The following is a 13,536-nucleotide window of genomic DNA, read 5'->3' as shown; positions in this document are numbered from 1 at the left end:
CCACGTCAAATCTGCATTTTAAGTGCATGGTAATGATTGATTAGTCGTTATTCTTGCATACCATTATAGACCTAAAAGCGTAGGGGTATACCTTGCAATGGGAAGGCTTAACCCGACTCGGATACATTCGTGAATCCCCGTAACGAACATTGTGTACAACTTTATCATTGATCTCTAAGTACACACACAGCTGCGAACTCGCGAATGGAGTCGAACGTCACCGATGAGTCAACAGAGTGTATTATTTCGGTGCACATATTCGCTGACGGGCAGTTTTCCTATAGGCCTATGCAGGCCCACGCTTGTCGTGTTTTTACGAGCGTACCCCGCGGTCCGATGGGCAGCGCATGAATATCAACCTTCTCTCCCAACGCTTTTTGAGCAGATGTTCGCAGGCCTATAAGAATATTGATTTCATGAAATTTAATACATCCCAGTATTCACACTACAGAATGAAATATTTTGAATCCTATATTCATAGCTATAAAGACTTTTCAAATTCAGATTAATGGATACACATCATAATAGGCGTTTTCCCCATAACGGTGTCTCCATCACAATATAATGTTTCCTGTGTATAATCAAACCAGACTTGTACCCTACCACAGAACTCTACCTGTGGTACCGTACGTGCCTAAAATCCCCCCCCCCCCTTACCAGAGGGCGCCATGCGACCTGTGCTCATGTACAATGTAGTAGGCCCTACCATGATTATTCTGTATAGATTTTTTATAACGGCATATAATGAGGTCAGTTTACATAATACGCATAGTAAGGATTACCCCCGATCGAACCACATACACCACATGCAGACGAGCTGCAGTGCACCAGAGAAATATTTTCTGTGCATGAACACCGCCACTACGAAAAATTTTGAAACGCGTTCCTCTTACAGCCGGCCCGAAAGCGCTCACGTAAGCCCACGAATTGCGGGCCCGAGTACCGCAAATTTGGGCCGCTCTCGTGTGGCTGGCCCGAAGCTCACATTCAACTGGACCCAATGGGAGACCAGCTCGTATAGCTCAGGGGCGGCGCAGCCGTGGGGGCCACACTTTTTGTGCACCATACAAAGGAATACATAATGTGTCATCACTTTGGGCCCCCACACTTTTTTCAACCCGAAAGTACGTAAGTGGCACTAAAATGGGAGGGGAGAGAATGAGCTTTTTCTTTTCTTTTCTTTTTTTTTTTGCTTGTTAGCTGAAGAAACCCGGAAGTGGACGGGGACGGGGAGAGATGAACTGAGGACCTTTTTTTTTTTTTTTTTTTTTTTTGCTTGTTAGCTCATGAAACCCGGAAGTGGGCCCTCACACTTTTGAAAACACTGCGCCGGCCCTGTAGCTAAATTGTGCTATCCAGCCAGCCATCTTCTCAGATGGAAATGAACAAACAAACATGCAATGTATATATTAATAATAGAAGGTACAAAACCATACGAGTAGTATATAGGAAATGTCACTAGCGAATAATGACCACAGTTAACAGTGTCTCTAATATGGTACAGAAAAGTAGCTACATCGCATGTTATGAAATCGTAAGCAAGGCAGGGAGAAAACAGTATTGGAGACCACATCATTATAGGCAGAGCTGGACCTAAGATGGAGCCCTAACAAATAACCAAATGAATTATTCTAGTTACTTTTATATTTACATTTCTGTACTATACATGATATAATCCAAAGGCAGAGAATTAGAGATGGACTAGATGACTGTATTCTTGTTTATGTGTATGTAAAGTGTGGGTGTGTGTAATTTAGATGAATTTGCTACACCATTGGATTTATGAGAGAATACTAATGTGAGACAGTGCAAGGGAATATATTCTTAATGATACGCATGATTGTGTATATATGACGAAAAGTTTGCACGTCGGTAGAAGTCACCATATTCAGTATATATTTTTGAAGATGTGCTGTAAAAGAGAAAAGACTAAACTGCGTTATCATTTTTGTAATCATTATCATAATCATCATGATTATTATCATCATTTCAATTTTTTATGTCCTCTCTACTTTGAAACTGTACTATCTAAAATAGTTTTGATATTATTTACAACATATATTTCTATTACAGAAGCCTTCATAATAAATTATAGATTTGGATGTAATGTGATATTGGTTACAACCTCTGCATTTCAGTAGGTCACTCTTTTCCGTCGCTTTATCTATTTTGTCACAATTGCAAAGTATGCATTATTTCTATTCATTTATTTTGCCCACTATTTGGTATCAAACTTTATGATTAGCGTGAGTAGTGTTCTTACAAATTATGACTTATTCAATATATACTTTGAATTCATATTTTGGGTTTTTGTTTTTGTTGTTGTTGGATGGAAATTTAATGGGAATGAATTGAATTGAATATCGGGAAAGGTGCTCAAGGCATTTGCCAATATAATGTCTGGTTGATTTCTGGGGGGAAAAAAAACAGTTTGGGGGTTTATGACGCAACGATTTGTCCGACACTGTCTACATGGCTTTACTGTACTTGTGTACATGTGGGTATATAGGCCCTACTTCATTTTAAGTGAAGTTTGTTGTGGATCAATAAGGAGGAGTTGATCGTGTACCTGTGCATGAATAAAACCTTGTAAAACTTGAATATCTTGGATCTGTTTGCATGTTGCAGCTGTGGAGTATGGGCTATGTGTGAGAAAAATATTCATGTGGAATTAGTATGAACAGAAATAGTAATGTTTTTGTTTAACCCCTATTAATAGCAATGACTTTATAGTATTGCAGTTTTCCCCAAACAATCATGAATTAGAAATATGAATTATTAATTAAGAATTGTAAAGATTTATTAATGTTATATTCAGACATGTCTTATTGTCGAGCATAGCGCGCTGTGACTATTTAAGAAAAGCGCTTTAGAAATACTATTGCATTCTATTAAAGCTTTAAATTGACAAGGGATCGTTTAGATGATATATTTCTGAAAGTTCAACAGTGTCCGTTGATAGAATTTTATGTATATTCCATGATAGTTGGGAATCTATAGTAACACCTTAAGAATTGGTCGACTATTACTCGCACGGATGAAATTCATCAATTGTGAGCTTGATAGTGTTTATTATAGTTTAATGATTAACTTATTACCTTCAAACAATTGCAGTATAGGTCGGCTGAAGTACACAAACGATTAGTTTGAGTTCCCATATCATGTGAAGAAATGATGGCTTTATCGTCAGCAACATTGATAAAACTTCGAAATGGGGAAGATTTTATAATATCTTTATGTGAATTTTAGATACAAAATTACCTAATCAACCTTGAGGTACACCACTGTTATCGAGTCTTTGGGACAATATGGGCTTAAAAAGCAGTGCATTATCTACCCCCTAATTTAGGAACCGGAGCAGAGCTTCCCTTTTTTAAAACATTCGACTTAAAAGTTGATGGATAATTAGATCATGGTAAATACTGTAATATGTTTTCAATAACTCCATGTGCATCCTTACATGTTCCTTTTTGACAGAGCATTCAATTTTGTCACACATGAGTGCAATTGCAACTTCGATTGAGTGCCCACTTCTGAAGCCAAAATTGGTTAGGTACCAATACTTAGTTTGCAAGAGGTAGCATACCCGTTTATAATAATTTTCTAAAGAAATTTAAAATACTCATAATGGCCTGTAAATAATAATTTCAATCATCTTTGAGATGTTTGAAAATATGTGCAAATAAACTTGACAAATTTGAGAAAGTTTGGAATTACTCCTTTTGGAAGCGGGGATAAGGGGGCTGCGATATAATGATATAATTATTTGTGTCACAAATATTCAACGATTACACCATCGTAGCTACTCTGGTAAGCTGTTTTTCAGGATTCGGACAAAGTTAATGATTTCGTGATCATCGAAAGGGCAAGGAAATATTGAACCTTTCCAAGTAGTATGTTGATAACTGGTAAAATTGGTGGTATTATACCGGGATCTGCATTCGATACTACACTCGGACTAACGGCAGATACCGGTAATCATTAGATTGATAGGATCTACAGATTTTTACTGATGAAAATGTTGGTATTTAGTAACTTTCGTCTATCCGAAGAGATACACTAATTTACATTTTACAAAATTCATTAGATTATCTTTCCTCACTTTCTAAATTACTGTTAAATTATTCAATTTCGAGATAATTGACTTTCAAATGCCTATTTGTGTCTACTGCTTTATAATCACACATATTATGGTTATCATTTTTCTAAAGCTTTGATTGATTGTAGGCCTATGATTTATTACGTATTAATAAACGTGTATCAAAGACCCCTATAGTATTCCATCATGGCTGTGTGTTAGTTTGGGGGGTTTTTTTCTCTCAAAGTTTTCCATTCAACAAGGGGAATTTCAATTGAAGAATGAACCCGTCTCACACACAATATCTCCATTATCATCATCAAATATATCGGTACATTCTTCTTGAGCTAAATCAGTGGTTGCAGAGTTGATGTTGCTCCAGTTTCTATACATAAGACTTGGTCCAACTGGTATATTATTGTTTAGAACTCGATAAACTGGTAATAGTAAAGATGAGTAAATGGCCAGATTTATTATGATAGACTGTGTTTATGGAAAACACTGTAAATACGTATTCCTAACGCCAGAAAAGTTCTTGTCAGTATGAGTTGTTCAACATATTTTGTATATTTTATATGTAGTTGATATGTAACTGAGAGGAATGAGAAGCAAATACACTAAACAATCAGTTTGTCTTATTACTGCTAGAATTTAAAGATTAATATTGAAGTCTCCAAGTAATTAAGAAACAATGCTTTAGAACATTGACAATGCTTTCAAGAAAAAGACCAATGTTGTTCTTAACTGTGTGACCTATACACTACATCTTAAAGGGATGGTATACTTTTGGTTGATATGGGGATTCAGGTTTTAAATTTTTGAGAGATAATAAGAATGTATGAAATACATAAAAGAGAATACAGTTTATTTGATGAAAATCGGTTTAAAATGGCTAAGATATCCAAAATACAAAATGGTTCTAAGAAAAGGTGGGATCCACCTTTTATTAGGACCAATTTGTTTTATTTTCTTTTTGAATATCTCAGCCATTTCAAAACCGATTTTCATCAAGTAAGATTTTGATTCCTCTTAGAATTGTATGCTCTTTAATATCTAATGTAAATGGATTCTAATTATCTTGCAAAAAGTATCCCCATCTGAATCCCCATCTCAACCAAAACAATGCCATCACTTTAAAGTAATTGCAACAGCCCAAGAAATCAAGATTATGGGATATCTTTGGAGGTAAAACTTTAGACAACCCTATAGTAACAAATTTGATATTACGATTAAAAGTATATTACAGTTGCGATCTGTCATCACTGCAATGCACGCAAAACAGTACACACTATAGAACAGAGATAGACTAATAGGTTTTACAAATACGCGGTAGTTTTATTCATTTGTGTCCATTATTGTCTGAGTATACAAAACTTTATTGGCTTTCCCACTCTCTAATAATCCATGGCAATGTGGAAGTCCAGTAAAGTATTCATTACGGAGGACTTGAATGGGAAGAAGAAAAAAAAAAAGAGAGAGGAAGAAAAGGAAATGGAAGAGAGGTGAATAGAAATGAAAAGTCAAACCACAAGATCGACATTATAAAAGAGCATCACAGATTCATTGATCAACTTATTAAAGCAAACAATATCTACAATATACAACAGCCTTATATTCACTAACATAAAACCCAAACATAAACGACCACTTTTCCTCTCACACTTGACATTTTATCTTATGCTGTAATTCCATACCAAGAGTATTATTCGCCTAAACAGGCAATTGGTAAATTTGCTTTCCAGCTTGGGAATTTTTCACAAATATTTCAAACTTACTTATGAGGTTTTTCTGAAAACATCAAAACTCTTTCAAGAATAGTTCTTTGTTGAAATATCATGCATAAATACATATGCTACACAGCATAGTGGTTCTAGTTCAATTTCAAATCTCACAATTTTTGCCTATTTCAAATGTAAAGATTTCTTGTGGCTGTCACATTTGTGAGTCACAACCCTACAACACTTTCACTAAGTCGTAAATAAACATATATTATGTAAAATCATACAACATAATACCAATCTGGAACACTTAGCATAAGTTACTGTGCCTGAATGAAGCCCATGATAACTGCTTTCTATTCCCAATAATGGATCCAGATAATTTCATGCTAACAATGCGAGTACAGTACATGGCAGACTATGAACAGTTCTTGTGATAGTGATCAAATTATCACCGTGATTTATCATGACTTTAGATAAACTATCCCCTCTAATCCCTGGATTACTGAAATCCACCATGATTAAGTGTGTCTACATAAACACGCAACTACGTCTGGAAATATACACAACAAAGAATAAAAACACTTCACTTGACATGAGCAGCTAGTTGAATGTAATTACCAAGAAATATATATGTATACACAACTCTCTCTATACAATGATATTCCTTAAAATACTTATAAAATATCTTTCTCTCACTCTCTCTCTGTCTCTCTCTCTCTGTTTCTCTTTTTTATGAGTGTGTTTCCTCAAGTCATCAGAACGGGAACTATGAGTTGCATTTTCTTGTAAATGCCATGGTAAAATGAGACATTTGCTAGCATGATAAATACATATCCCTACAAAACATTAAAAAAATGTCTCCCATCAAAATTTTAGTAGTTCTTGCCTTTCATTAAAAAGCCTTCAAGATTTTTTTTTTTCCTATTTTGACAGAAATCAGGAGAGTGTTAAACAAGGGGTTCTGCGATCCCTGGAAATGAAATATCAACAGAGTAAGTTAAATTGCAATGACAAGCTTGAGGATTGAATAAGAGGTGTAGAAAGAGACCTTAACATAAGATAAGACATGTCCTCAATCGATCTGAATAAATACTGACAGGTACAAAACAAAACATCGTATCTAAAAAATTCCTATTTACATACAAATAACATAACAACACGATTTCTAAAACAAATACATCGTTAATTTTTGCAATTCACAAAATATGCATTCATTTCAAAACTACACGGAGATGACTAAATGGAACACGTTTTCTGGACATTTGAGCCCATGTATTGTCACATCAGAATTTGTGTTCAAAAAGTATTGCGCCTGTACATGCTAAATTTTGTCATGAAAGGTTCTTGTTTGGGCTAAGGAGATGTAAAATAACTAGAATATTCTCCTCAATTGGTCACATATATTGATGTCAGACAATTCCCTGACATCACATTCTCTTCACCCAAGAAAATGTTTCTTCCCCCTCCCAACAATTTTCAAAGGACATCACTTGTGCTGACAACTCTCCCGCGTATTCCTGCATTGTTTGGCTTGCATCACGCAGGTTGTAATCCTACGTTGATTTCTGACGGAAAAATCTATAAATACAATACATATAACATTAAATTCTATAATATGTACACTATACACAGAATTCTAGCTACATTAAGCAAACTTAGATCTACCTTCATCCCACCAAACTACCACATTGACTAATTGATAAAATCTTCGACTTATTCCACATCATATTATTTTCATTTTGTATCTTAAAATAACCATTCAATGTCTTTTGAGCCAATGACCCATTATTACTTGAGGAAATTAAATTGTATAAATTACAGCCATAACGACCATTACCTTCTTGTGTATTTGTAACGAATATATTAATACGATATGGTGATAAATAGCCCACACAATCCATGGTGTATTGACTAAGATATTTCTTGACAATAGCGGCATGGCATCAAACACACTTCATCCAGTCACCAAACAGAAAGGAAATCCTGTTCATGTACAGTGTACAGAATGAATCATCTTAACTGTCTTCAATCCAATAAGTTTGATAAATCTAACATGAGCTTCATGAGAAACATGGAGATTTCCTGTCTAGTTTACTGTGTGTGTCTGTAACTCTATGGTTACCTCACACCATAAACATCACTCAACACAGAATACTGTCATCACTATAAGGCATTCCCCTAATCTATTTGACTTCCCTTTGCTAAATCAAATCCAACGTTTCACATAAACATAATTACAATACACAAATTGCGTACAAAATGACGGAATGATGGCAAATCTTTTCTTTGCTGATGTCTGAATGTATGTGATAAAAAATATATATAATCTCTTAAGAAGATAACAGGATTCAAATGTTTACAAAAGAGGGCTTCAAAAGAAGTTGCAATGGATTCCTTTTGGTTTCATCACAGATTATAAAAAGCTAACACACATATTAAAGATTAACAAATGATTATTTGCTAAAGTGAGACAACTTCTGGCTCAATAGCAAAGATTAAGCACCATAAATGAAGGCTAGACTTGCAAATAGTTATCTGCATGATTATTATTCACAAATTCAGTCTGCTTGTCATTAGTTCATTACCCTATTAATAGCTACAAAATAATAAACATCATAGCATTGCATTTGGTTGTTTTGGTTGCAAGTGGTTTACCAGGTTTGGGGGGGGGGGGGGAACTCCCTTTAACAGACTTCTGCTGCATTTAACCACGCCCTTGGGAAATTTGACACCACTGGACCAAACCTTTACACGTATTTCTTCTCATGTGACACAGTCTTCGTTGTCCTTAGCCACAGACTGGACTCTGCAGCACTCCTCAATAAAAATTCTCTTCAACAAGTCAATCTCAGTAAGGTATTTTCAGATACTATGCGTGTTTTCTGGTTACTATCATAACACCTTCATCACTTTTGCATTAAATCTCACTCTCTATTTGTTTAGTCAGGTGTATTGTTGTTGTTTTTTTCATACACTGACAGAAAGTATTATCATATCCCTTATGATAAAAGCACTTTCCAATCCCCCTCCCCACCCCCTACACAGACACTTTTTTTGCCTCTCCATACCTCAGCCAATTTCAAACTATCATAGCCTCAAAATTTTACGGTTTCAAAGTGCCAGCAATCCAGAATTTACCTAATAAAAACCGTTATAACGTAACATTTCTCACTAAATCTAGTGACTGATAGACAAGCCCCCATCCTTAAGCTTTCTACACATTATGACCCCACCCCTATCTGAACATGGGAGTATAAATGCAATCACTCTAAATGCACCCTCTGGTGTTCATAAGGCTAGTGATATCAGTGATTTAGAGCAGGCACAGGGATATGCAAATGAGAGAACACAGTGGAGTTACTCATGAAATGTACAAACAAACAGATGTGCATGCATTCTCATGCAAATCAGGCCACTGAATATTTAAAAAAAAGGCTTTTGGTTTTTTTTGTATTTTTTTTAAACTTGATATGATCGAAGACACAAGATAGCACTTCCGAGAATCGGTTTACCACACAAGGAAGTTTAAGAAGTCCAACGAAGAATTGGTAGGGTGTACAAAAAATGCAAAAGCTAAACATATCAGGAGTAAGAGTATGCTGCAATAATTTCCACAAAAATCATACATGGAACTTGGTGGTTGGTACTGACAGAATGTGTCAGTATGGGGAAAATTTTCTTCTACGTTATGGGCCAGCATACGTAGGAGTCAGTACAGCTTGCAATCACAATGCAAAAAAAAAAAAAAAAACCAACCAAATAACTAAAAAATTAAAACAACACTGCCTGCATCATCAATATCAGGCAAGCTTCCAAAACCTTTTGGCAGATATTTACCTTTCAAGAGACAGAAAGAGATTAAATAAAAATACATCTCCTAAATAAACATGCAAGAATGCAAAATGAACCACTGAAAACATTGCCTCTTATTTTATGCCATTGCTTAATAAATGGCTTAATAACTAGCTTAATTGTCATTCTTATTCACAACAAAGTCACACTTTTTCTGCGGACACACTATCTACCATGCCTTGGCTTTCCAGCTCAATCCTGTGTTGTTCATGGACTGGGCAGGGAACGTACTTCCTGACCCAAGACAGAACAGAAGTGTGAGGTCATCACCATGGAGACAAGGTCACACTTCTTTACCTTCCCTGCCCCCTTCCCATCCTGCCATCCCCATCAAAACATCAGGTTCGTACGATGTCACTGTTCAGGAAGAAATCCCACCACTGCCCATCACCGAGAAGAACTGATAAGTGTAAAGAGAAATCATCCAATCAGGTGTCTTCAACTGTGTTACCATGGAAACAGGCACGCCTGCAGGTGATTCATCACTCCAATGACTCCATGTCTTCTTGCGCACTGAAAATCTAATCCTATTTTATGTTCTACTTACAATCCCTTCTCCTTTTCTCCTATCCCCTTCACCCCTCCCTCACCCCTCCTCCCCAGATACATGTATTTCTCAACTCCAGCCATGGCGATATTTCTTCACTCAGGCCCCCAAAGTTTTATAGGTCTGTCTCAGTGAAATTCTGCAGGCTCTCCTCGGTGAAGTGGTCCAGGCAGAAGTGGAGGATGCCAACTTGGGAGATGACACTAGACATGCCCATGATCTCGGCCAGGATGTCCGGCTTGTCCCGGTCGGCCTGAGAGACTGCAGGGCCCAGTAGGGTGGGGCCGAAGACAGTGGACAGGTTGTGCAGCGACATCTTGTTCTTCTCCTCCTCTTTGGCGATTCTATGCAGCCGATGGAAGAGGGAGAGAGAGAGAAAGGTGAGGACCTTGCAATCACATCAGAAAGTATCGATTGAATTCCCTCAATGACATACAATATGTCGGACCAGGGAGGTGCTAGAGAAGGAGAGACAACTACTGCTCTCCTTTGAAGTCATGCGCAGCACCGCCGAGAAGTTATGCATTCAACTACAGGTGTTACCCATGTGCTTTGACAAAAGAGAGCATCAATAATTGGGACTAGCGCTCTCACATCTAGAAATACTTGCTCCTACTGCAATTCGCTCTCTCTTTCAATGTGATGACAACAATGAATTTGTGTACCTTAAATAGGAGCAGCGAATCAAAATGCAGTGTAAAACTGACAATTTTAACAGCAAATAGTTTCAAAACATGCTGGAACACGCTTTAGCGGAGTACTTCATTTGAAAGATCAAAATATCCCAGATTTAAAGATAGAAAACTAACATGCGGAAATGTGTGCATCATAGAAAAATAGTAGGTTTTTAAGAGGGCCTAATTTTCATTTCATTTCGATTTGCGCATTACGAAGAAACTAGAAATACATGTTTATAATATTGAATTCTTTCTTAAACTATTCTAAATCAATTCGAGTATTTCATTTAAAATTTTACGGCGAAATAAAGCTTGTAATTCAACGAAAGGTAAAATGCGTTCTTTGTCTCCGAACTTCGTCTTCAACTAGAGCCGTGCCGAGCATGACTTCAAAGCGTAGTGGAATGCTAGACATCCCATTGTACATGTAACGCCTTGAACCTAGACATGTGTTTGCATGAATTACGAAGAGTTGCCACTCCATCTCTGTAACCCCTCCCTGGTCGGACTGTAGAGTTGTGTATGAAAAGCTTGACATGCGATGCCATCATACAGTAGCACTAATGACAACACATGAATACTTATTGGAAGATATTGTGAAAATCAAGCAAAGCTCACTAAAATTGGTTCATTGTGCAAAATTAATCACAAAAAGTTTCAAATTTTACAAAACTATAATCATTTCTACTATTTGCAGTAGTAATAGTAGTAGTAGAAGTAGTAGATGTGATAGTATCATCATCATCATCATTACTTACCTCCTGAGGTGATTAAAGATGAGAAAGATGATGGTCTTGTTGGGTTCAACGACCTGCTTTAGGAGGGACAAGAAACACCTCTTCTTGGCTGACTGGTCAGTGAGTTCTAAGGGACAAAAGAGAGTAGGACAAAATGGATGAGAGTTATCATCTAAGCCTAAATATGATAACTTAGGTAAAGCACATACCAAAAAAAAAATCTTTCCTATTTCAGTACAGCAAAGTAGGCATGACAGGAGATATGTTTTGAAAATGATCAAGTCATATCAAGACCAAATCCTCATAACAGCAAAATCTTAAGCAATTTACAGTTGGACTTCATATATATTTCGTTTAATAGGGGAGTGTGAGATTCATAAAACATCTTTAGTATGAGTTCATCTACGCAAGTAGGCCCTCCTGTTGTTGGCCTCTGGTGAGTTTCCATATTGGCTATTAGGAACTCGTGTATTGCTTTCCACAAATGTGATTTCTTGGTCAAATGTCTTGGAGAATCTCTAGAAAAGAATTCACTATGTATTGCATTCTTTCTAAAAAGATTGAATGAACTATCAAAGGAGATGAATCTAGTACACCATCACAAAGACTTTGCCATTCCAGCCCAATGGATCACATCCATGAATATATACTTTATTCTTACCATTAATACCAACACTTGTGAAAATTAGTAAAAGTAACAGCTCTGATGCCACATCAGAGCATTATAGCAAACACTGTGGCATATGAAGACTGCTTAATATTTGAAACAACAAGAAGCACAAACTTGATCAATCTATTCATTTTTCCCCTCTTGTTGTAATGTATACAGACTCTACAAATGAAATAGTATGTGAACCAATTTATTAGAAAAGACAAGCCACCAGCAACGTTTCCATGGCTTGCTTTCTTTTAGACAGCATAATGCCTGGCTCCCACAGTAGAAACTTACAAGTTCTCTAAGACAGTAATGGTAAATTCACAGAAAGCAGAGACTGGGGGAAATGTGTTGCTTTTTGTTTTGCTTCAGTCAGAAATAGATTTCAGTCATCTGACTTGTCCCTCGGATAGGACATAAAATGAAGGTCCCGTGTATGAGAGAGTAACAACTCATGCACGTAAAGGATCCCGCTTCATTCATCGTAAAGAGCAGGGTGTTTAACCCGGTGAAGTGGTCCCCACCTCACATCCAACTGGACCCCCATAGAAGACCAGCTTAACGTAGCTGAATATGGGCTATCCAGTCATCTTCTCAGATGGAAAATGAACAAACAAACAAAAACAAACAAACTTACGTAATCCTTCGACAAATTTCGGATAGAGCGCGTGGGTGAAGAGTGGTTCGGGCAGTTCCCTGAGGTAGGCCTTCAGCAGACCGGCTACGGCGTGGATGTCACTCTGTTTCAGCATGGTGGCAACATTTCGACGATCTGCCAGGGAGAAAGGAGAGAGAGAAGTTGCCATGGTAACAGGGAAGTGTACAAATTATGAGCAGATCCGTTATCTGTTTTAACACCAATACAAAGACATACAGGTGTATTTTTTGATATTTCATATACAGTGTACTGCTTTTAGCAGGGATAATAGCTATCACACCTGTACATGCCCATGCAGTAATGAGTGATAATATATTCAAAGTGACACATGTATGAAACATGAAATAACAAAAGAGTGACATTTCTGCTTTGCATGTTAACTCTGTTACCCAGGAGAAAATGTACTACATAGGGAGCACACAGACCTGTAAATCTGATGGCAAATGATTTTGCTCTCTTCTGTATTGGAGGCACAACATTAACAGTGTATCTCGAAAAATTTATCTATGTCTCTACGCATGACTCCATACGGCTTACAATGTATATCCCAGTCGGAAACATCTGAGATTGTGTGACGGGCTACAGGAATTTTCTATTTACTCTATAAATGT

General features: G+C 36.9%; 1 protein-coding gene across 1 annotated transcript in view; it reads right to left on the bottom strand.

Moving 5' to 3' along the window:
- Positions 1-10,249: 10,249 nt before the first annotated feature.
- Positions 10,250-13,536, bottom strand: part of LOC139734194 (active breakpoint cluster region-related protein-like) — a 126,737-nt gene continuing 123,450 nt past the window's right edge. The window contains exons 21-23 of the mRNA XM_071644999.1: positions 12,905-13,039; positions 11,634-11,739; positions 10,250-10,542 (exon numbers count right to left, since the gene is read on the bottom strand). Of these exons, the coding sequence (XP_071501100.1) occupies positions 10,314-10,542; positions 11,634-11,739; positions 12,905-13,039 (470 nt within the window). The 3' untranslated portion in view covers positions 10,250-10,313. The remainder of the gene's footprint in view (positions 10,543-11,633; positions 11,740-12,904; positions 13,040-13,536) is intronic.

Source organism: Diadema antillarum, unplaced genomic scaffold (genome assembly GCF_040938485.1).
Source record: "Diadema antillarum isolate AM-2024a unplaced genomic scaffold, OU_Dant_1.0 seq00000512_RagTag, whole genome shotgun sequence".
Classification (NCBI taxonomy): Eukaryota; Metazoa; Echinodermata; class Echinoidea; order Diadematoida; family Diadematidae; genus Diadema; species Diadema antillarum.
Note: the sequence above shows the minus strand (reverse complement) of the source record. Positions and strands in the feature narration are given on the sequence as shown.